The 25,439-nt window shown below is 47.3% G+C and overlaps 1 protein-coding gene across 1 annotated transcript in view; it reads left to right on the top strand.

Annotated features, from left to right (window-relative positions):
- Window positions 1-25,439, top strand: part of pcdh15a (protocadherin-related 15a) — a 208,317-nt gene that overhangs the window by 153,403 nt on the left and 29,475 nt on the right. Inside the window, exons 25-32 of the mRNA XM_076974343.1 lie at window positions 1,996-2,301; window positions 3,986-4,210; window positions 6,957-7,073; window positions 13,035-13,175; window positions 13,653-13,765; window positions 22,719-22,828; window positions 23,547-23,687; window positions 24,622-24,749. Of these exons, the coding sequence (XP_076830458.1) occupies window positions 1,996-2,301; window positions 3,986-4,210; window positions 6,957-7,073; window positions 13,035-13,175; window positions 13,653-13,765; window positions 22,719-22,828; window positions 23,547-23,687; window positions 24,622-24,749 (1,281 nt within the window). The remainder of the gene's footprint in view (window positions 1-1,995; window positions 2,302-3,985; window positions 4,211-6,956; window positions 7,074-13,034; window positions 13,176-13,652; window positions 13,766-22,718; window positions 22,829-23,546; window positions 23,688-24,621; window positions 24,750-25,439) is intronic.

The raw sequence follows: 25,439 nt of genomic DNA, 5'->3' as shown, positions 1-25,439 counted from the left end.
TACAAAGATGGTCAGATAGAATATTGCATTTCAACTATTCTGCCATCCAGGGGTTAGTTTACTCTGCCAGTGCTGCTCTAGTAATCTTAATGAAATTTCCCTGCCTGTTTATTTTAGTCTTATTCTTATACATATTCATTCATTCATGAGATAACTGTTGAAGACAGTATATGCTATGGGAGCGTGCTGTCACAAATAGCATTAGCACAATACTTAAGACACATTTTCCTCGGTACTAACCATAAATTACTGATAGAAACGCTTCATAGCTCGCTTACTTATCACCAATGAAATGCTTTTATTTATCAGGGCTTTTGATGGTCTTTTAATTTCAGTGCATTTTCATTTTGCCCATGTTAATGGGATTTCAGCATAAAATGTATTTCACTGTCTGTCTGTATGTCGGCCTAGCAATCCACCTAATTATCCATCCATTTATGCATGCAACCAATTATGAGTGTACTCGGATGTTACACTGGTCATATGATGCTTCCTGTCCTTTATAATTAAAACTCTCTCGTTCCTTGGCTTTCCATTCAAATGTTTCACAAATATTGTGAACATTTTTGAAAAGTTGGTAGTTAATTCTATATTTTTAGATTGCACAAAAACCTCAAGGGAATGTAACCTGGTTAGGGAGTGGAATACCCAAAGTGCCTGGATATTGCCTTGTACATGCAAAGAAACAACCGTGAAACACAGCGTAGAGATTTAACCCTACATTTATGTGTAGTGGAGCACTCTCTACAGTTCTGGTATCAGTTTAAACTGAACCCAGTTACTTTTGGGCCCATTTGTCTTCAATTATTCAGGAAAAAACTTTCAAATAACCTTTTTTTTTTTGCATTTGGCTTTTCTGACATTCCAAGTTTTCTACAGTATCCAAGCACAAAAACCTTTTTTTTTTTTTGTAATAGTGTGGGGTTTTGTCTCTGGCTTTTCCATTCTGATATTTTAACGGACCTTTTTTTAAAAAAACCTTCTGTCTTTCTCATATATGCACACTCACATACACACACACACACACACACACACACACACACACACACACACACACACACACACACACACACACACACACACACACACACACACACACACAAACACACTCCCCACACCTTTCCATCGGCTGTAATTACTGTAATGGGGGATTAGTAGGAACACTTATTACTCAACCTGTTGTTTGCTGGTGCTGTTTGTATACACATGGGCTGTCGTCACTTTCAGATTGCAATTACAGTTTAAGCCAACTACCTTCCTCTCATAACCTGCTGAACTAATATCATCAAGACTCAACAAACATCAACATTCTCTTTGTTTTCTTTATATCTTTTGAATAGATATTGTGTATTATCAGACCCAAAGCATGTTACATGCCTCGTTTCTAATGTATTTACATAAGAACGTATCGGACCATCAGACAACCCTAACTTAAGGGAGAGATTCTTCTCATGTCTATACCCGTTCTTCATCCCTGCTTTTCCTCTCTTCCCAGTAGGCTTTTGTTGGAGCGTGTGAACTATTCCACCTCCCTCTGCTCCTGTCAGCCTTTATGTTGTATTTTCTCCCATGTTTCATTGCTCTAAGATTCCATTCAAACATTTGCTTTTCAGCTCTTGTCCAAACTAATACTAAAACTCATGGTGAGCTGTTTACAGATTACAGTAGATTATCACCACACGGCCCTCACTTATCCTATGAAGAAGTGATCGTGGGTGTTTTGAATTAAAGCCTTACTACCACACAATTTCTGATTGATTGAGCTCTGAAGATTAAAAAAAAACCTCTGACCTTTTGAACCCAGATAGTAATGCATTTTGGGAAAATGTAAATAAGTAGAATGTGATGTGATGAAAACCCAAAGAACATTTTTAGAATCATTCACTTCTCCCACTTTTGTTTTTGCAGTCTGAGGAACAAATTAACATTTGTCTATTTAAACTTCTGTTTCAATTAACTTTGTCATCATCCTGTCTCTCCGTCTTTGTCTGTTAGGCCACAGATCCCGACGCTGGCCGCAACGGTCAGGTGTTCTACCGGCTGCTCACACACACGTCCCTCTTCACCATCAGTCCCAATGGCAGCATCTTCACGGCCGTGCCCCTGGACCGCGAGACCCAGAGTCAGTACGAGCTAGTGGTGGAGGCTTCAGATGGTGCCGTGGACCCTCGTCGCACCACCCTGACGCTGCTCGTCCGCGTGTTGGACATCAACGATAACAGTCCCGTCTTCTCCCAGCGCACCTACGTGGTGAACGTGGCCGAGAACACTCCGGCAGGAACCACCATCCTGCGTCTCGCTGTAAGCCCTCTGCTGTGTCCGTGCCACGCCCGAGCACCCAGAGCCTGCGCCAGGCTGATAACAGTGTTCCACTGGTGAGGTCTCAGGTCACTAATCGCTGGGACGGGTCTTAGCTTTCCTCTCTAATGTCTGACTGTGTTAGACGTGTCCTCAGGTTTGGGTTATGTTTATAAAAGCCTGCTGCCTCAAACCGCTTTTGCTCTCTAGTAACTGATGTATTTTGAATAATCTTTCTTTACACATATTCACAGACTTTAGGTCCATTAAGTCATCTCGCAAACTTTTTCATTCATCAGGGGCCATTCTTGGGCTTTAGAGAAGGCCCTCCCAACCACCTCACAGACATGTAGTGCTTAAACGCTGCCTTTAACATCAAAGCCTCTTGCCCTATCAGAGCAGCGCCTATCCATTTAGTCATCCCTGTTTCCGAGGCCTCTTAAAAGCTCTCAAAGGAAAGCTTTCAAGATGATAAACTGCATAGCTGACTGCTCAGTAGCCCATCTAGAGACTTAATTCACAAATGAGAAGGGGCCCATTCTGTCATTTCCATGGGATATCCATGTTTAATTTAACTAATGTTTATGATACGCTTGACAGACGCAGCGGGTGAAGCGCACAAGCCAGCCTAGCCCAAAACGCCTCATGGAAATCGCGGAAACCGCGGAAATTGCGGAAAACATGGAAAACACGCCTCTTGATGTTTACTCATTTGCTTTCAAGTACACTCGGGAATGTGACTGTCACGCTGACGTAAACGGAACGTAATTACCATCGTATTCTGAGTGACTTCTCAGCTACGTTAAAGGGCAGAGAGAGAGGCAGAGGTGCGGTTGGGGAGATGGAGTAAAGGTTGGAGGGGGGGAGGCGAGCGCGTGACTGACAGCGTGAGATGACAGCGCTCGTGACATATTTTTATCTCGACGTAGCTGCCACCCCCAGGCCCCTAGGGCGCGGGCTGGTGTCAGAGTGCTGTGGGCCCCTGTGACAGCCTCCGATCTGGGCTAGATGAAGCGCTCAGGCTGCGTGCGCTGCTGACGACCCTTTATTTATATATTTCGGGGAATCTTTGAGATGAGTGTAGAATGTAATTCCCTGTGCATCAAAGGGAACATCCTGAAAGGTTCCCTCACCCACAGAGAGACCTGCCTTCTCCGAGCCTGCCAGACTTCCTTTCTAATCAGGCATGGGCTTTGAGCCAGGAGAACTCATTTATGTATTGGGTGGGTGGGTGTGTGTGTGTGTGTGTGTGTCTGTGTGTGTTTGTGTGTGTCTGTGTGTTTCTGTGTGTTTGTGTGTGTGTGTGTTTGTGTGTGTGTGTGTGTGTGTGTGTGTGTGCGTGGGTGTGCGTGGGTGTTTGTTTTTGTATGAGCACACACGAGTCTGTGCTTGTATGGGTTCGTGCTTGTTGCTGTCCTGACCTTCTGACGTCCACTGTGCGTGCCCTCCATGGTTGTCTCTGTCTCTAATGTAATTTTCTCAGTCTCATAGACATTCACAGTCTCCATTCCTCTGGCACAGGCTAAAAGATTTCATGTTTCTCAGCGATTGATCCACCTTTCTGTTTTATTTTCTTTTGCGTTCCGTGTCATTTGTCATCTACCACGACATGTTTTGTATGGTAACGAAGTAGATTAATAAGCAGCCTAACTGTCTCTCTCTTCCCCCCTCCCTCCCTCCCCTGCAGGCAACAGATGCAGATCTGATATCTAATGTGACGTACAGGATAAGCACAGAGGCGGCCCGCCAGCTCTTCGCTGTGGACCGGATCAGCGGAGCACTGTCTGTGCTGCAGGCCCTGGACTTTGAGGCTCTGGGCCAAGACGGAGCCAACTACACTTTCCAGGTGGAGGCTCTGGATTACGAGGGGGTCTTGCCTCCTGGAGTGGCCACAGTAATTGTACGGATTACAGTAAGTGGACGGACCGAGCTGAATGAGAGGGTCTTCTCCCCCTGCGTCATGGCTGCCAGCTTTTACTGTAGTGCTGCTCCTCACTGTTAAGGTTCCTGTACAAAACTGGCACTAGGGTTCATTTGGAGAAGATCTCATTCTCTCTGCCAAATAATTATAGAACTGGAAATATTACTAATTTTCCAGCATCGATGGGCTGCCCACAATACCCATGAATTAGATCCTAGAGTTCAGTTAGCCTAGAGAGGTACAGTGGCCAGTGGTTGGTGGTGCATCTGCCCGGATGCTTGTGCGGTTCTGGTCTCGTCTCGCTCCCTGGCTGACAGTGACGTGGGTGACAGATGAAACTGGTGTGTGAGTGACAGTGCTGGCATGGCTCCTCTGAGCGTGAATGATTCATTAGCGTTGTGACTGCAATTATGTCCAGATTAGAGCAAGAACTCTCTCCATTGCCACAGAAGATTACCCGCAGGATCAAAATGGAAGGATTAGCCACCTCCAGTTTACAGATGTGTGTGTGTGTGTGTGTGTGTGTGTGTGTGTGTGTGTGTGTGTGTGTGTGTGTGTGTGTGTGTGTGTGTGTGTGTGTGCGCGCGTGTGTGCGTGCATGTACTGGGAGATACTATTTACAGCTTCTATCTATCAGACTTTTGGAACTGATAACAGTGATTTTGGGATCAGATCACCTCAGGTTTTTCAGAGGCGGCCGCAGCTGTAAATCAGCCCCAGAATCACAGCTACGCAGCAGGTGCTTGGTGATGTATCCACCACAGTTCAGTTTATTTAGAAAGTGTGTACATTTTCTAACCTGTTCTTGGCTCCAGCGTTTGTGTGATTTTAAATCTGTTATATTTAAGTGCTTTACAAGTCCAACTTTGCTTTGATTCTTGTTTATGAAGTTATGAAATACCATTTTCCTAAATCTGATATATTTAGTTCGTTACTGACGACAGAGAGCGTTCAACTGAAGGGGTACGGCAGGAGACGTCACGTCTCTCTCCTCCTGGTCTGCTTTTGAAGTCTTTGTGTCTCCTGATTCTAGGAATTCCTGTTTTATTTTAAGGAACTTCTCACGTTGTGGTGATGGATCACGTTGACTGTTCTGAATCTACCTTGTTCCTTGCATTTCTTATTGAGGAGCATTTGGACTGGCATGAACCGACATCTTGAATCCTGCCTTTACTTTTACGTGTGACTTAAATCTTATGGTAGAAACAGTCTGCATCTGAACTTGTTCTTAAAAGGAAACCAATTAAATTCACATTGGGGCCCAGGGCGAAGTGTACCAAGCATCAGATCTCCTGCAGTAAAGGTGTGTTAGAAAAATGTAACTTAGTTTTCACTGAAACTTCAGATATTGACTGATTTCATCCATAAGGTGGTTGAATTATGTTTAGGTTTGTTCTGAACTTATGCTAGAAGACAAAACTTTGTCCATCCTCCTACGTGACTGGAAGAGGAAGAGGAAGAGAGAGAGGGAGAGATGGAGAGAGGGAGAGGGAGAGAGATGGAGAGAGGGAGAGAGAGAGAGAGAGGGAGAGGGACACAGAGAGGGAGGGAGAGAAAGAGAGAGGGAGAGAGAGGGAGAGAGAGAGGGAGAGAGAGAGGGAGAGAGAGGGAGAGGGAGAGGGAGGGAGAGGGAGAGGGAGGGAGAGAGAGGGAGAGGGAGGGAGAGAGACGGAGAGAGAGAGAGAGAGGGAGAGAGAGAGAGAGAGAGGGAGAGAGAGAGACAGAGAGAGAGAGAGAAGAGGGAGAGAGAGAGGGAGAGAGAGAGGGAGAGGGAGAGAGGGAGAGGGGGAGAGAGAGAGGGGGAGAGAGAGAGGGAGAGAGAGAGAGAAGGGAAACCTCCCTCTCTCTCTCTTTGGAGCCGTTGCCGCACTGATTTATTTATTATTTATTTATTTATTTTACCAACCTGCTTTTCCATCTGGTTTCTCTGGCCGTCTGTTCCCTCTCCATCTGTATCTCTTCTTCACCTTTTAATATATCTCAATATTTGAGACCATCACCTGTCAGAATGGCACCTATTACACCTCTATACAAACGTATGGTAGGTGTGTTTTGGTCCCTCGCTTGTATGCCTGCTCCAGGCTGAGAACACCGTCTCTGGTAGCGTATGGATCCCTGTCACTCCACACGTCTCTAGCGCCCACAGCCGTAACGACGGGCTGACGGGGCCGTTGTGGTGACGTAGCGCAGGTGAACGGTGTCTGTGCTCCAACCAGCCCGCTGGAAACCACAGCACCACCCATGGACCCTTTTACCCAACACCCATTTTATTAACACTTGATATCTATTTTAGTTGGATCCATCTAGAGAGAAACATGCACACACACACACACAACCACACACACACACACACACACTTCTGCAGAGATGCTAACGGGTGAACTGTTGACAGTGGACATGTCCAGAGTGACATGTACTCCACCGTCACCCCCGTGCTGCCGTTACTCTGACTGCAATGATGGACAGCTCTCCCGTCTCTTATTGCCCACTGTGGGGTATTACTTCATGTCTGGGGTCAATCTTGGGTGAAAAGTGTTTGGAGCATCATGTTCTGTAATGAAACATCGGCACCTCCCACCAGCTAATTATCTCTCTGTTCCTCGTCGTGTGGCAGACGGATCCAGGCTGGATAACTCAGACATGGAGCACCAGGCTTCCCACCACTGGCGTTTAAGTGGAGGACTGGTGCTGTGCAGAATAAACGAGCCTCTCATCCGTCTTGTTGTGTCTCTTTCAGGATATGAATGACTTTGCTCCAGTCTTCACCCAGACGGTCTACAGAGGCATGGTGGCCCCCAACGCTCTGAAGGGAACGGTCATCACCACCGTCCTCGCAACCGACCAAGACCCTCCTGTAAGTACTCGCATCAGCTATACTCGTGAAAGCCTTGTCCTTTCCTGTACTATCACTGCTATCACACACACACACACACACACACACACACACACACACACACACACACACACACACACACACACACACACACACACACATACACACACACACACACACACACACACACACACACACACACACACACACTGGCAAAAGCCAGCTAGCATCACTTTGTTAATATTCGCTTGGCTCTGAAAGTAAAAATGTATTTTTGCGTATGAGTAACCATCGTGGCAGTTAGACGGTTACGTAATTCCATAACATCGACTTCTGAACCCACTTAGTGTCTGTAAAAACAACGGTGAGACTCATTAGTGGACAACCGATTCGCATCTCCCCTCGGGTCTATAATTCATTTAACGAGACAGGTCCGTCCTGTGCTGTTGGGAGGGACGTGAGGGGGGGCACTGGGCAGAGAGGGAGTGTGAGTGGCACCGGTGTCCCCCCCCCCCCCCCCCGTCCCCCCGTCCCCCCGTCCCCCCCCTGTCCCGGATTCCCACGCTTCCGACGCGTGTCCTGATTAGCGCCATGACTGACGAGTGCGGCGGAGCCGTTTGCTGATTGCGTGTCACGGTTGGCCCGCGTGTCTGCAGACGATCCTGTCCGTCACACTGCCTGCGAGGCTCAGAGTGAAACGCCTTGCAAGACGGAGAGGCTTTGGGTGTCGACGGCCCGTGAGAGGGCAGAGGTTGCCGCTAGGCATGCTGGGAGGAGCACAGCACCCCTGGTTTGCAGCCAGCGAGAACTGCGCATGACCACTGCAAAAAATAAAAGAAACAGAAGGCAGAAGGGGGGAAAAAAACATATTTAATACAACATGAAAAAATGTGTCAGCATGTTTTTTTAATGAGTGGTTGAGTCACCACAGACCTGTGGTGGAGACAGCAGGCTCTGCTAACACATTAGCCGCCTTTGCCTTTTAGAGATGTATAGAGCACTCAGGACACACGGAGGGTGACTGTAATTTGGTTGATTCACTGCGTCACGGCGGACGCTGGGCGGGGCTGTGGTCATACGTGGTGTGGGAGCATTATGGGCCAGCAGCGTGTCGGCTTTTTTGATTGGTGCTCATGTCTGAGTCCTCCAAATGACTTTCCGGACTTTCAGTGAGACAGGCAGGAGGTGCGATGAGAGGTGTGTGTGTGTGTGTATGTGTGTGTGTGATGGATAATAGTGGTGCAAGGCACTGAGTTTTTGCGAATGTGTAGTAAAGGATTCCCTGTGTCTCTCGTCTTACACACATCTCCTCCTGTAACAGAAGCCCAGAGTTTGCTCTGACACACTGACCACCCCAGTGGACAGACCTGCCTCACGGGTTCATTTATGATGTGTCCAGACCGTCGCCCCCTGGCCAGTCAGGCCGTCTTCTCCTCTTCATCCTCGGTCGGTTTCCGACCCCGTGACCTGTACTGGCAGATTCGGGAGACGGGCCGTTCGTGACACCGCAGTGACACTGACGTGATCTGAACACGGCCGCTTCTCAGGGAGGAACGGGTCAGGCACTACGGTGCTTCTGGAGCGTCTCTGGTGTTTTAATACACGTCATCGTCACGGCTCATGGACATGTCCAGCTAACAGATATCCTGCGGTCAAACCCTCATCACTGAGGAAGATTTGGAGAGTGGTTACCATAGTCACACATGGGTTGCACCTAACAGTTATATTACTTATTCTCTAGATTATAGCTGACTACATCTAACAAAGTTTGGAACTAAGTTTATAAATTGCTATTTATAATGAAAGGAGTTCTGAAGATGAGCAATTATAAGTAGTTATTACAATCCTTAACATTCTTTTGTTCAAGTTTTACATGTTCTGTTATGCAAATAGCTGTACTAGTTTAATATTACTGCTGTATCATTACTGTATCATTTCATTTTTATGTTGGAACAGGGTATGTAATTATGCTTTGTAGATGTTTGCTACTATGTAGGCCATGAATACATACATGGACTTTAAAACTTAAATTCCAATGTTGGTCATAATTTATATGACCATGTATATTATTATGATTTGTGAAAAAAAAAGTAAAATTCTAAAAATTCAGCACTGCAACTCGTTGTACACCTACAAGGTATTTCTAAAAAATGTTTCTTATGAAGTGTCAGGAAAGTGAATACATTTAAGGATCAGTGAACTCCACACACACACACACACACACACACACACACACACACACACACACACACTCACACACATATCTGCAGGTCTGATGTTATGTGGACAGGCAAAGCTTCATGCTTCCCCCCCCCCCCCGATGGATGGTAACAGACACTCGTCTGTATGTCAGTGGGCCGTGGGCCCAGCTCCGGTGTCTCGGCCACAGCAGGGTCAGACACCCGGGACCAGGGCGCCTCTGTGGGCCTCGGTGCACGTCGACCGGGCCCCATCACAATGGACGTGTATATCTCCAGCACTCGGACCCAGAGCTTAAACTGCCCCAGTGAATAACTGTCAGCATGGCACAGTGTACAGCTGAGTAGCTGAGACCACATTCATTGGCTCACTGCTGCAAAGCTCTGTACATCGCATCTGAGAATAGAAATAAAATATGAGAGTTTCCAGCTGGAACTGAAGTCTGAGACTGCCAGACCTCTGTGTGTGTGTGTGTGTGTGTGTGTGTGTGTGTGTGTGTGTGTGTGTGTGTGTGTGTGTGTGTGTGTGTGTGTGTGTGTGTGTGTGTGTGTGTGTGTGTGTGTGTGTGTGTGTTTCACACATGTGCTTGGTTTTGAGCTAAGGTCTCTCTCTATATACGGTTTTCCAGGTCCAGATTAAGCTCCGTCTTGGCCAGAATTACGCAGCTATAGGGATTAGCTGTTGAAAGCTTTTTTATATCCTTGAACTAGGTAGACTTATGAAAAAAGGGAAAAAAACAGTTTTGTGCCTATAAGAAAACAGACAGAATTTTTAAATCAGTTTTGGTAACTTAAATTACTGACCTCATTTATAGCCAAAAGCCCCCAAACCTGCCAAGCTGCTACGTCAGTGCACCATCAGTGCTGGAATACACCATGCAGACAAACTCGGCCATCAACATGTTGCTGTATTACTGTTTGAACTTCAGATCCAACTATATCCCAGTTGAAGACTCTCACAAAGCTCTGGAGTGGCCACTGTTGTAGCTCCGTGTGTGTGTGTGTGTGTGTGTGTGTGTGTGTGTGTGTGTGTGTGTGGTGTGTGTGTGTGTGTGTGTGTGTGTGTGTGTGTGTGTGTGTGTGTGTGTGTGTGTGTGCAGGCCCAGTTCAGACTCTGTTACTAACTTCATTTGCTCTTATCATCCACAGCAAGGGGAGTGTAAGGGATGATTACGGTAGGCTCTGAAAAGACAGGACGGTAAAGGCCGTGTGCTAACAAAGCCTTGCCTCTGGGTTCTGTGGGACGCCCCGTATCCACACAATGGTACAACAATTAAAGGATGAATAATTAAGCTTTCTCTGGGAGGAAATGTCACTGCTACACCACACCGAACAGTGCAACGGCCAGCAATAAATCAACCAGTCCCCGAATAAAAGCTGTGCAGCGGGCGGAAAGCGTTGAGCACCGAGTGTGTTTGAGGTGACGTGTGGGTGATTGCAGGAGCACCCAAACAAAGACGTTAAACAATTCACAGGTTTTATCCCACGATGGGAACAACTTGATGTCTTTTTAGTGCTCTGATTAGGTGGAAAAGGCTGTGAATCAGTGAAAATCGTTGGTCTGTTAGTGTTCTTGGGGCAGTTTTGGTGGTTATAAATGTGTAATGGTGCCCAGTAGATGTTTGTATTGCTGAAATTACTCTGGAACGGAGCTGATTTTAATAATCGCAAACGTTTAAAAACACAACACTGGAGGCCCAGAAATTCTTTCCTGCCGTCCCAAACCCACACTGTGTCCGTGTGTGATGGTGAATGTCTGCGTGCACGAGTGTGTTTTTATGAGGTCCCCAAAAAAAACAATAACCATACCTAAACAATGAAGCTGAGTGATGTTGCCATGCCAACACCTGCTTGTTTGCTGAGGCGCTGCCGTAATGTCAGGTGAGATGTGAGAGACCCCGTCATTAGCATTTCCCTCGACACGCTCAAACTGTGAAGGGGTCAGGGGGTCACGGGGTCGCTAGCACATCTAATGGCAGAGTAATGCTTAGTCATTTGGTCTTCTGTTCCTGTGCCCACAGCAGACTGTTAGGAGTGTAGTCACCATTGACCGTCGTGACCTGAGGTTACATTTCTGCCCTCTCTCCTCCTCTTCCTCTTCCTCCCTCCTCCTCCTCCTTCTTCTTCTTTTTCTTCTATCTTTTTATCTTTTTTTTACTGTTTGTGACTGTTTGCATGTGTCGGTGTTCAAGTCTTGACATTGTTTACTTTTACCTGAAGCTCAAGACAAGACTTTTTAATGTTAAATGTTGCATCAGGAAACATGAAGAAGATCTCATCTCAGAAAGACACAGATCCAGCGTGAAACAGCAAAGCAAAGCTCCTCTATTATATGTCTTGGCTGTCGAATGTATGACACCCCCCCCCCCCCCCCCCTGCACACTTAATGGCTGTTTGTGTTTACTGTAGCACAAAGCGTAAAATGTTTACAGAGGAACGGCTGAACCCACAGAGACCCCTGAACAGGAGTGGTGAGATGTTACTCACTGACTAAAATGTGGGCCGGAGCAGACGCAGCGGCCTGAATGAGCGCAGTACACAACACGGGAGAGAGTGTGGAGCTCTTAGCACTCTCACCCTGCTACATGTTCGTGTAGCAGCTCGCTGAGTGCTGATTCCCTCGTTTGGCTCTGCACACATGGAGAATGAAACAAATGGGGTTTGTTTGTTTGATGAGCTGAATAATCGTCTCTTTGCATCTGTTAGACAAGTGTGGTGTTAAGGAGCTATACAAATATTGTGCTTTGATCTTCACATGACGTGAAGTTACCCAGTTCTTAAACAGGTTGGGTATGTGTCAGGCAGAGACAATTCAGAAAAATCCTTCTTTTTAATTTGTTGTTAATGGCACGGATCTGGTAAGGTCACTTTTTCCCTTTTATATGAATTAGAAGTTAATGTATTAGTATGCGCTGTACTATAGATTGAACTAGACTTGGTAGCACATGTGAGTTCTAGGTAAGGCCTGTTTAAGTAGAGCAGTGTGTTCTAGACAAAATAACATATTGCAATTGCATCGTTACGTATTGTCGCAATGATATTCATTGTGCTACAGTGAAAACACATTGATATCATACCATAATTTAATTTTAATTATTTATGCTTGTTGGATTTTGCGTTGTGAGTTATTAGACAGCGAGGGAACACTCATCTGGAACATGAGATGGTGGGGACACCCGCAGCGTAATGAACACCGGTGTGATGGAGGACTCATCTGAGTACTGTAGCTGTCATGACGGAGGACAAGTTAGCAATCTTGGGGAATATTTACAAGCAGGACTGTTGATGGTTCTTGTTCCTCCAGCCATTGGCTGTTTGGTTGGTTTGGTTGAATCAGAACATTGTATGGAATTCGGTGTAGTTTTTAGAACTGTAGTTTGAGCAAATGTATAGGGATTTGTATGGAACAAAACAAACGATGAATGCTAAAGGTTAGTCTTTGTGCTTTTATGACTTCACTTGTATTAAATCCAGTGAAGTCACTCTAGCTCCTTATAATTCCTACGAGGTTTATGGAGGTGATGCTAACCACGAGCAGGAATCCGCACTGTCCTGCACATTACAGCCACACCCATTCACATCGGCCATCAGTGTAGTTCCTCTATAATTCCTCTTTATTCACCGTTGCCATGGCTTTCTGTCGCCTTCTGTCGCACATGCACACAGTTGGCTGCGATGTATATGTATGTTCCCCAGCGGATGTGAATAAAAGCTGCTATAATAGTCATAAATAATCATTCCTGTTGGATATGTATTTATGGTAAGTGGATGTGTCTGGCCATAGGGGACGCCGGCGGGCCGAGTTCGCTACCAAGTGGACCAGGACCAGTCGCCTTACAGCGGCAGGATTTTTGACGTGGAGGAGACGTCGGGAAGGGTCATCACCAAGGTCAACCTGAACGAAGAGCCCAGCGTTACGTTCCGCGTATGTTCAGGGCAGCCCAAACACACCACAGCCCCAACATACCGCAGCCCAAACACACCACAGCCCCAACACACCGCAGCCCCAAACACACCGCAGCCCCAAACACACCGCAGCCCCAAACACACCGCAGCCCCAAACACACCGCAGCCCAAACACACCGCAGCCCCAAACACACCACAGCCCCAAACACACCGCAGCCCCAAACACACCGCAGCCCCAAACACACCGCAGCCCCAAACACACCGCAGCCCCAAACACACCGCAGCCCAAACACACCGCAGCCCAAACACACCGCAGCCCCAACACACCGCAGCCCAAACACACCGCAGTCCCAACACACCACAGCCCCAACACACCGCAGCCCCAAAACACCGCAGCCCAAACACACCGCAGCCCAAACACACCGCAGCCCACACAGTGTGTCAGCGCTGCTTTGAGCGCACCTATGACCTGCGTGTCCTGTGCGTTTGTGTGTAGCTGGTGCTGATTGCCTATGACGACGGGGAGCCCATGAAGCTGAACCGGACGGTGGTGGAGATCACGGTGCTGCAACCCTCCAGAATACCCATCTTCACGGAGGAGGAGTACCGGTGCGTCCACTCCCACAGGCCTGCAGGGCGGCGCTCTGACGCTGCCCCACTGCCTCACAGCCACACAGCGTAGCAACCTCAGCACACCGCTGCCCACATCCCAGCTCCATTCCACACCAAAACAAATTTCAGCATTAACATTGTGATGGCCCTTCGGTGAGGGCTTTCTTGAGTTATTAACGCCTTCCGAGCTGCTTGCCTTGCTAATCTGAAATTGAGGACATGACTCATAGTGGACTAGTGCACCATGAGTTCAAGTAGATGTAAAATACGAACATTCGGTGCTGTGGTTCAGAATCACCGCTGGGTTGAAAGCCGAAAGGTGCAAAATGCTGTGTTTGTGGAAAAAGAAACAAATTGATTCCATCTGAAGGCAATAGCTCGCAGTGTTTTCTCTACGGAAAACTAATTTGGGCAGAGCAGAACTCGCTACCAAAGGTAAAGGATAGAACTGCATTTCATTTGGGCTTATCTGTTGTTCCTGGCAGTTGGTCCATGGTTTGTATGCTTTGTGCAGTTAGTATGTCTGTGACCTGTAAATACAGAAGCTCTCTGGGTGTGGAGGCTGCTATCAGTAATATAGTTGGTGTTTCAGGAGGAAAGACAGATAACCACCAGAACATGCAAAACCATGTTCGACATAGTGAAAGTCTGTCTGCCCGAGACACCGTGATGCACTGTTGTTTGTCACTATATAAAAGTGCATTGCTCTGCCTCAATCTGATGCTGTTAGATCCAGGGCATAGGCATAGTGTTGATAGCGGAGGGTTTGATCAGAGGCGTGACAGGAGGTGACTGTGAAGTGCTGTGAAGGTGCTAATTCTAAAATATTTCAGCTTTGATGCATAGTTATTTTCAAAAGAAGTGAAGATAGCATTTGGATATCATGTGAAGAGTTTTTAAGCTTCTCCACAAGGTTAATCAGCCAGATCTTTATCATTCCCTGTAACTGTATTGAGAGCAACAATGCAAGACCGGTTAATGTGATTCCACAGATTCAGTGGATACCAGTTAAGAGGCAGAGACTTTATTTGCCCTCCCTGTATCTTTTCTGGTGTGGACTTGTTGAAAAATTCATATTTAAAATGTTAATAATTTTTAACACTAAACATGCAAAGATTATTCAAAACCGACCATACAATGAATTCATTCTTGAAGAATACTGAACATACAATTAATTTATTCTCTTGAACTTGGAATGAACTAATTTTTAAAATAAAATTCAGCTTTTATTTCATTATGATAATTCAGATTTTTCATGGGCATACTGGATCGCTTTGGTCTTAATGAGGACGTTATATGAATATACCCTGAATGTGCCCTGAGCTGGACACTCGTTGCCACAGGGCATTCTGGAACATTCTGGGACATTCTGGAACATTCTGGGACATTCTGGGACATTCTGGGACATTCTTGGTTGTTTGCACACCAAGCTAAGAGAACACCTCCATCGTTTAAGCCCTGTCTTTTCCGGTTTAAATATTGGATGTGCTGCACTCAGGGAGTGTTTAAGGTCATGTGAGCTGCCGTGGGTGGGGGGCAGGGGGGGACTAACAGAGGCCCTGCAGGGCCTGAGAGCCTGGAGGGGTGAGTCCATCCCACGGCCTTCACCGTTCATGCAGTACTGGTCCTCCTTTGGGATGGACGTTGTGCCGTGTCGGTGGAATGACCTTCACACCAGTGAGACGTTTAGCTTGCTTTGTTTGTTTTGTTTTTTTTCTTCTTCCCCTCTCAGTCAATGAGAGGATTTTGAATGTTAATCTCCTTCGAGCTTTAATACTTCTATAACAAGATTTTGATCTTAATCTCTGTATTTATTTTCTTAATCTTTTTGCAGTGCTCAGTTGTTACACGTTGTACGATGCATTAAGGAACCTTCTGTTGCTCAGCCATCATTTCCAAATAGAAAAACATGCTTCTGGCATCGTGCATGTGATCATGTGATCAGACAATTTTTCCAGCTGTTCACTGTGCATGTGTTCCGGTCATCAGACACATTTGTTCACTGTGACACACCAGTTTGCCTCAAAGCTTCACTCTGTCCCGTCCCTCTGCAGAACAGGACCAACCAAACGTGGTGAGATGATTGGGAAGCAGTGCAGAGCTGCAGAGATCACCATTCACCCGAATCCCCCAGAGTCCTTCGTTAGCCTACAGAAGTCAATATTCATCACATTATGACCAAGGGCATTCATCCCTTTATCACCACATTATGACCACACTGCTCCAGCTAAACTCAAATCATACTACAGGGATTGTTAACTGTCAATTAGCTCATGATAACCAGAATGCAATATTGACCAAAGGATATTTCCCACAAAGGGTGCGATATTTTATGCTGACCATGCCCTGCTGTGATTAAACATTTTAATGAAGGGGAATTATCTAATGATAGGACTCAAATTACTTCATGTTCATTAAGTCAATGTTCCAATTAATAAAAGCCATCACAAATGGACCAGACCTTCAGTTAAAGTTAATTAAATCAAGTGCGCTAATGTAGTATCAAAAACTCTCCACTCCATGTTGACATGAACTAAAATAATTAGATGTCACTCATAGTGGTAAAGAGGTTGGCCTTTTTTTTAAGAGGGCAAAAGCACAAATTCCAACATACAAACCTACATTTAATCTGCAAAGGTTTATTTGGGAATGCCAGAATGTGTGATTGAAGTTAACTCTAATGTTTTTATGGTGACGTATCTAAATGGGCCTCTAGTGTTCCTCTGGAGAGGCCCCACTTCCCAGCATGCCTGGCACACCACAGTCCTTTGGTTCAGGTAATGGTGCCCACACATAGCAACAGTTGCCATAGTGATGGTACTTCAAAGGGCAGATCTAACTCTAAATTAGGGATGATGTGCTGTACTGTACGCATAAATATCAATGCCACGGGTGCTTGGTTTGTGGGCAGGAGGGTGGAATGGGCATCCCAGTGGTTAAAGGCTAAAACTTCAAGGCTAAACGCTCTAATGTTACAGCTAATTTTAGCAGCTGCTGTGTTAGGTCAGGTCACTGAATGTGATCCCATTAGCATAGCAAAAAGACCAGTGGAACTTTTGGTCGGGCAAACAGTGAGCTTCCTTGTATTTAATCGACTACTGTAAATAGACAATGTACGATGTAAATATTGTAAGTAATTATAGCATAGCTAGGCCTGTCTGACAGGGCTTGGAAAACGAATCCTGCCGGGAGTGGAATCACCAGCATTGATGGCCAAACTAATTAAATACAGATCCAACATCTCCTGTAAACGTATAGCAACAATAAGCTGGCTAATTCCCAGAAATGCTAGCACGATCCCATGCCATTTATGTAAAAACCTAGCAGTAACAGTAGATGATTAGAGAGAACAAAGTTTTGGAGTTTGCATCCCATTCTCATAGGAAACTATTTTTTTCAAACAGTTTTAGTAATGCCACTGGGATGGACAGTTAAAGGATTTTTCTTCCCTTATAAACATGTGTTTTTAACATACTTTGATGTTTTAGATATAGCAGCCAATTAAGACAAATTTCAGCTGAGCGAATTTTTAGTTTTTTTGCCATTTTGCATCTAGGAATGATTTTGATTGCGCTTACACCAACCTCTCGGTCATTCAAAATCCGAACACGTTTTCACTCTAAAGGTCAGCAGAGGCATAGTCGGGCATCCATCCAGCCCCCAGAGGGCAGGTGTCCAGCACGGCTCTGCCCGTGGGGGTGGTGGTGGTGCTGTGCTGTGCGTGTTAGCTCATGAACACCTCATCGTGGGGCCGCTGACAGGAGTTGCCCCCCTGTGGGCGTACTGCCCCCTGCACGCCTCAGTGTTGCTCCGTGAGCTCTGGATCGCGCTCGGTTTGGCCCTGCCGCAGGCTAATGGCTCCGTGTCAGCTGCTTACAGCACAGCTGTGTCCTGCACTAACACCCACCGTCCACCACGATCCCCCCAAGAGTTGAATTACTGCACCAGTTATTGACGCATCTTTGCAAGATTTAGAGTGGTAGTTTTGTGAAAGTGTAATTTAAATGTAACGTAGATTGAATATATATATATAAATATATATATAACAGCCCCCAGACTACAGATTGGCATTCGGTATACCGGCAGTATAGTACAGATGTGCTGTTAACAAGATGTTGTGCACTCAGGGTAATAAACTGACATTACGCTATAATCTGCCGCACTTGTGTGGAGACTTTCTGTGTGAAAGTCTGGTTTACACCATGGACTTATCATCAGTGGTAGAGATTTATTAGTATGCCAGAGCAATGTAGAGATGTATGGTGTACACAGGGACGTTTTAGGAACGTTTTGTTGACAATGTAATATTCTTGTTTAGGCACACGCTCAGCTTTTTATGTTTAGCCAAGAATCATTGTGAGTTTAAATATGTGTATAACAGAATGAACATTTGTCTAAATATTATGTACTGACTCCTGAAAACTATATTCACTGTTGACTTTGTTGTGTTATTTTTATTCATATGCTTTTTGGTAACTTTAGAACTGTCAAGTGTTTTGGGATTGTGGGAGTTTGAGTTCAGTAAGAGTTAAGATGACTTTGTATTTTGCTCTCATGTCATGTGAGCAAGGCCTTAGTTCTGTTTTGGCTGCAGGGTTATTCACTGTGAAGCTTCCTCTGTGATGGGAAGTGTTCAAACGCCGGGCGCTGACTGGAACAGAGGCAGCGTAAGAGCAGACTCCAGAAGAAAGAGCCCTAATGGCGCGCGGTGCAGGGCAGATAAAGTGTTTCTCTACAGACCTCATTAACTCCCACTGTAACTCTTTGCTTCTGTAGAGCTGATAACGACACACAGTGAGAGAGGGGGGCTTTATGTCCACACACACTTGTGCAGTTGATATGCGTTCATATTCACGTCACAAGTTTTTTTTGTTGATAAAAGTGTCAAGTTGTTTTCCAGATCTCCAAAAAAAAAGTCTGTCGCTGTTTTGCTCTTCGACCTTTTGCAATAGAACTGCAGTAACAGCGTCTTGGCCCAGTGATCGTATCTATAATTAGTTTATGAACAGACGTGAGACTGCAAGACAGACAGATGGACATGTGCACAGGACTAGATTTAGTCCATTTTATGTTCTGTATTCTACACATCACAAGCCCACCTTCACTTGTAAATGCCCCACGTTAGTATGTTTTCAGAGTACTCTGTGTTTTCAGTGTTCTCTATACCCTGCAGGATTATTATACGTCTGTTTTCAGTGTCCTCAACTCCCTGCAGGAATATTATAGTTCTGGGCATATTTTCTTCAAATTATGAAATTAGTCAGCAAAGACTACAGCATGTTCTACTGTTGATATTATGCATTTTGTAGTTGACTGTGCAGTATGTCGTTTCAGCTAAAGTACACAGATTATCAGCTGCGTCTTATGTGTACTGCTCCCGTGAAAAATTGAGAATATTTTTGCTGTATAATAACGAGTATGAAATGGCTCTGAACGGTGCATTAAGGAAATGGCAAACCTCGTGTTATCTTGCCTGAAAATGCCCTGAAACATGAGGTCTCGGTATTGTGTTGCATATTGTATATGAGTCGTGAGCTTAAACAGGTTGTTGAACTAAATCTAAAATTACGCTCCTCGAACTGTTCGCTATTGTGAAGCCAGACGGGGTGGAAATGGAAGTGCAAATAAGGACTTTTGTTATTCTCAACCGAAGCAAAGAAAACAATGGAAAAAACGCAGCAGCGAGCTGGACTGTGCTACAACAGCCATAGAGCTGGCGGGTGGAGGGAGGTGGAGGGAGTGAGGTGGAGAGAGGTGGATGGAGGTGGTGTGAGGTGGAGCGAGGTGGAGCGAGGTGGAGGGAGGGAGGTGGAGGGAGGTGGAGTCAGGTGGAGTCAGGTGGAGGGAGGTGGAGGGAGGTGGAGTGAGATGGAGGGAGGTGGAGTCAGGTGGAGGGAGGTGGAGTGAGATGGAGGGAGGTGGAGTCAGGTGGAGGGAGGTGGAGTGAGATGGAGGGAGGTGGAGGGAGGTGGAGTGTGGTTGAGGGAGGTGGAGTGATGTGGAGGGAGGCGGAGTCAGGTGGAGGGAGGTGGAGTGAGGTGGAGCGATGTGGAGGAAGGGATGTGGAGTCAGGTGGAGTGAGATGGAGGGAGGTGGAGTGTGGTTGAGGGAGGTGGAGTGATGTGGAGGGAGGGAGGTGGAGGGAGGCGGAGTCAGGTGGTGTGAGGTGGAGGGAGGTGGAGGAAGGGATGTGGAGTCAGGTGGAGGGATGTGGAATGAGGTGGAGGGAGGTGGAGGGAGGTGGAGTGAGGTGGAGGGAGGTGGAGGGAGGTGAGGGGGAGGTGGGGGGAGGTGAGGGGGAGGTGGAGGGAGGTGGAGGGAGGTGGGGGGAGGTGGAGGGAGGTGGAGTGCTGAGACGCAGCCCAATAGCAGTTAGTCTCACAGCAGCGAGAGGACGTGAGGTTCTGTACTGGACAAGGACGTGTAAGACAAGGCACAGGAGAACATGAGTGATAGTCTGTGTGTGTGTGTGTGTGTGTGTGTGTGTGTGTGTGTGGGGGGGGGGGGGGGGGGGGGGGGGGGGGCAGTGGGCGTGTGCCTTGGGCAGGGTGCCATACCTTATCACAATAATATTGTGCCACAAAAATATTGCATAATTGCTATGTGTAAGTTTTAAAGTAGTTCTTTATAGAAATGACAAAATTTGTAAAACGTAACAGATATTGTAGCATGTCATGCTACATGCCCTTATGTAACCAAGGTAGTCCTAAGATCCCCATACAGGCACACGTGTGTCTGCTTTAGAAGCACGTCAGTCCCACACGTGTTCACACACTGTAGCAGGGCTCATGTTTTGATGCCACATCTGTATTTGTTTTTTGGGTCGCTGCATTTCTGACACCTAAGACCATTGCAGTGCTGAGTGCTCGCTAGCGTGTGTGTGTGTGTGTGTGTGTGTGTGTGTGTGTGTGTGTGTGTGTGTGTGTGTGTGTCTGCTTGCTTTTGTGCACTTGCGTGTGCACATGGTGTTTATGTGAGAGAGAGACAGAGAGAGAAGTGGAGAGTGAAGCATCACATCTCTATATTTTTTCCTGGGCTACAAGGTAGCCATCAATCCTCATCATTCCCTTCAAGATGGACCTGTGTCTGCTGCGTTCAGTGTTTGAATAAGAAAGACACCAGCGACCTTCTCCCAAGACAATGAGGATATAAGATCTTTGGGTATTTGATTTGATTATTGACAACACATTGGCATTCTTTTGGTTTTTGTAGCTAGCCACCTGCCATATTACGTAAGACTAGAGACTGTCAGTACAAGACCCGGAGCGTTTCACATGTCAGCATGAGTGGGATGGAGTCTTGTCAAAAAAAAAGAGACTGAATTATGTTGGTATAAGAAACTGTACCTGCAAGGCAATGTTTTATTAGGTTTAATTTTTAGCTCTCCACATGCTGATGTGCTGATTCTAATATGAACATGAGAACATGTTTGTTTCTTGATGGTGTCATATTGTCAGTGGTCCCTGATGGAGATCAGAGCGTGTGCAAATGTGCTTCAATAACAGCTCTTGTTTGTTAATAGCATTTAGGCTAATTAGTCATTATGCTCCAAAGCACCCCACAGTGAGTGTAAATGTATCTAATCTAGGTTCCCAGCAATATAGCAAGTTCTGCTGTGATCTGAGAGGCGGGTGTTGGTCTGAGGAGGAACCTTTTCTCTCCTCTTTACTGAACGAGCTCGGAGGTTTCGACGGGGGCCCAGACATCCTCCCCGCGTGTGAAGTGGCCCTGACCCTTGCGCCTTCCCGCGAGTCTCAGCTGAAGTGCGGCGACGACCCGTGCATTCACATAGCTGGAGCTAAAGAAATCCGTTTTCGATGGAGGTTTTGTCTGCTGAAGGCACTTGAAGTACGGCGAGCATGCGAGATGAAAAGAGAAAGAGCAAAGAGCTGTGGGAGGAGATATCTTCTGTCTGCTTCAGCGTGATGACAGTGTTTACATCCCCAAATCTTCTCTGCGAAACTTCCTCTGTGCTCTCTTGCGCTGCTGCGACGGGCGGGTCTTTGCTTGCTCTGTTTCCAGCGTGTCTCATCTCTAAGGAGCAGGGAGCGCACCGTGTGAAGTGTGTCAGACACCCCCCCCCCAACCCCCCCCACCCCCAGCTCCTTCCTGCCCTCTACAGGCTGTCTTGGGTCATTTCCATGCCACCCAGTGAAGCTCGTCCGGGTTCAGAAGTGTCGGTGTGTGTCGGTGATGGCGGAGAGAACGTTTCCCGCCATCCTGCTCCAGTAGAGGGTGCGACGGTTCTGACCCGCCCGCACTCCCTCGGGGGCCTTTGGCTGGTTTATTTTATGGAGGCCCAGTGGAGCGAACGGTCACTGCTGGTAATCTGGACCCGCCAGCCGCTCCGCCTCCACACACTCGTCCGGATGAGCCGGCCTGCCTGAACCTGTCAGCGCCACAACTGGTCCAGCGCCGAAGCATTTTCTGTATCGTTATCGGATGACAGTTTGATACTGAGGAGTGAAATTTGCTGTGGAAGAATTGTTTTTTCCTCCTGTTTTTCCTCCACCCCTCCTGTCCTGTTCTCCTCGTGTCTTTGTATGCTGCCCAGGGCTCTCCCCACGACCTCTAACATACGGTGTGTTTTTAATCCATGTCCACTGCTTTAATGTCACAGAATCCCCTCATTGTCTTCTAGTGTGATTCTGAAAGCATACCATCCCTTCATCTCAGACGACGTGTAAGGGGTCAAAGGGCACTCCACAAATGTTTCCCACGCTGGGGGTCGTGCCCTTCTCCGCACAAAACATATTTCATTGGCTGCCGTCTGTAATGCTGTAGTGAGACCTGCTGTAGTGAGACCTGCTGGAGTGAGACCTGCTGTAGTCAGACCTGCTGTTGTCAGACCTGCTGTAGTCAGACCTGCTGTAGCGTGTGTGAGGCTGACCTTGAGTGAGGGAGACCGCACCCTGTTCATCTATGTTGATTTGTGCGTCTTTGTGTTCAGGTTCAGTCCGGTGAGTGAGAACGCTCCGGTGGGTCAGGCCGTGGGTATGATCCTGGCAGCGGCCGTCAACACCACCATCTTCTACTCCATCGTGGGAGGCAATGATAAAGGTGAGGGATGAAGACAGATGGAGCAGAGCTGAGCTCCAGAGCACGCACACACACACACACACACACACACACACACACACGCACGCACGCACGCACACACACACATACACACATATATACACACACACACACGCACACACACACACACACACACACACACACATACATATATACATATACACACACACACGTACACACACGCACGCACGCACGCACGCACACACACACATACACACATATATACACACACACACACACACCTTGTTTATTTCTGTTGTGTTGTAAACCGAGCATTATGTTTAGGCAGCATTTGCTAGCGCCGCCACCATGCGGAGTCATTTATTAGCTGTGCTGACTCCAGCTGGGGACTTGCGTGCCCTTCCTCTCCCCCCTCTTCCTCTCCCCCCTCTTCCTCTCCCCCCGTGGGGAGCTCAGTGCTCAGTGCGTTCGCACCGTCCCTCCCGAGGTTCCCGATGCCTGCGGCACCATTGTTCATTGTCACCGTGCTCATTAGCCCTATGGACTTTTCTTATGTGAAGCAGCTAGCCCTGTCACACCCCAGAGACGTACGAGACACTCATCTGGGTGACTGGGTGAATCTTAAGAACCCTGCGCATTAGTGAAAAACCTGCCCTCTCTGTCAGCAGCGTGTTTCTGTCCAGCGTGTGTGTTTCTGCTCCGTGTGCTGTTCTCTGATCAGCGCCGGCTGTGTCTGTAGGTGTGTTCAGAGTGGACAACCGCACCGGCGTGATCTACACGGCCAAACGTCTGGACTACGAGACGGTGGTGAGCTACGAGCTCCGGGTCCAGGCCGATTCGCTGGACCTCGTCTTGGCCAACCTGCGCGTGCCTTCCAAAAGTAAGTCGATCAGTCAATAACTAACATGACCTCAGATGTGACCTTTTGAATGAAGGAAGTGGAATGCTCTGTGTGTGTGTGTGTGTGTGTGTGTGTGTGTGTGTGTGTGTGTGTGTGTGTGTGTGTGTGTGTGTGTGTGTGAGTGTGTGTGTGAGAGCTTTACCCTGTCTTATCTGATTGCTGCGGTGTTAAGGCACCCTGGGAAGGCAGCGGCCCCCCTGCGGTGTTCAGCACCCCCACCGCTGCTCCTGCCTTCACCAGTGTACAAGCTCCACCTCACGACTCACGCTGAGCACTTTTATTAAAACTTTATTGATGTGCTTTAAAAGGATCCGAGCGGAACCGGGTTGGAATCACCCGATTAAGATTGTCACGGCCCAATTAGGCTGATGTGTTCTCCCTCCTACACACACATTAAAGCACACTTTGCCACAAATAACAGCGTACGCTTAATAATGCAGCGTTAATGTTCTGAATCAATTTAGGCCGAGCGGGTTCTTTTGCTTGCGCACAGGCTGAAAATGCATTTAAATCCCTCTCGGAGCTCATTGTCCTACACGGTCAATGCCTCTGCGGAATAGCGCCGCACAGGCAGGGTGTGTGTGTGCAGGTTTGTGTTAATGTGCGTGAGAGTGTATCTTATATGATCTGTAGGGGTTTATGTGTCCTATTGCCCTAGAAGATCCCCAGTGCCTCGCCACATGGCAGTAGTATTTTTGGCAGTGCACAGTGGAGGGAAAAAGCTTTTTGACAGTGAATATTTCTCATTTGTGCTTCTGCTTGGAGCTTCAGCAGCTTTGTGTACATATTTATTCTGTGCACCTCCTCTGTCTAACTGTGACAAATAGGTTCGGCATTTCACCCTACTGAGAGGTATTTCTTTTGTGTGTGTGTGTGTGTGTGTGTGTGTGTGTGTGTACACAAATGGAAATAGCGAACACGGCAAAGGTGTTCATCGATGTGCAGGATGAGAACGACCACCCTCCAGTGTTCACCGAGACTCTGTACATCGGCGGAGTAACAGAGGACACGAAGACGTTTACTTCAGTCCTGAAGGTTATTGTGAGTATCCCTTTGTGTGTCACTGGTCGTGGGTTGTGAGTAGGTGCATTCGTGCGTGTGTGTTTGTGCCCGCGTGAGACGAGGGACCAGGGACTGCTTAGGCTCAAATATCCATATTGGATTGCTTTAAAAGTGCCAGGTTCTGAGCTCATGGTCACTCGGGCTTGTCCCATCTCTGCTCTAGGAGGGTTTCTGGAGGTTCTGCCTGCAGTGTGTGATTGGTGCTGTGTTGAACACCTGCCCCCACACACCTGTCAGCACCGGTGCGAAGCCACCCACCTCCGCCCCCCGCTCTATGCCTGTCCAATTAGACCCTGTCCTCCAACACCCCACCCCCCGGTAGAAAAAGCCTTTCCTGCCAAAAGTTTCGGCAAATATCCTTAACTCTGTCCTGCTCTGACTCTATCTGAGTCACTTACCAGCCATTATATGGTCTCCATGCATAAGCAGGTGGATTGAACTCCCCACTGGCGGCCGGTGTAGTGCGTCCTTTGGCAGAGTTGAGTGGAGAGGCCTTGTGGCTGGTCCTGCCAGAAGACACCGAGACATCTTGGAGACATCTTGGACTACGGCGGGGCTGCTGTGAGCAGGAATGATGTAGGAGCCGGCACTTCTAAGCCAGGCAGCTGTAGTCTCGAGAAACGCTCCGGGTGACTCTCTCCTTATGGAGCACTGAGAGCCCAACGAACC

The sequence above is a fragment of the Brachyhypopomus gauderio genome, chromosome 15, assembly GCF_052324685.1.
Source record: "Brachyhypopomus gauderio isolate BG-103 chromosome 15, BGAUD_0.2, whole genome shotgun sequence".
Lineage (NCBI taxonomy): Eukaryota > Metazoa > Chordata > Actinopteri > Gymnotiformes > Hypopomidae > Brachyhypopomus > Brachyhypopomus gauderio.
Note: the sequence above shows the minus strand (reverse complement) of the source record. Positions and strands in the feature narration are given on the sequence as shown.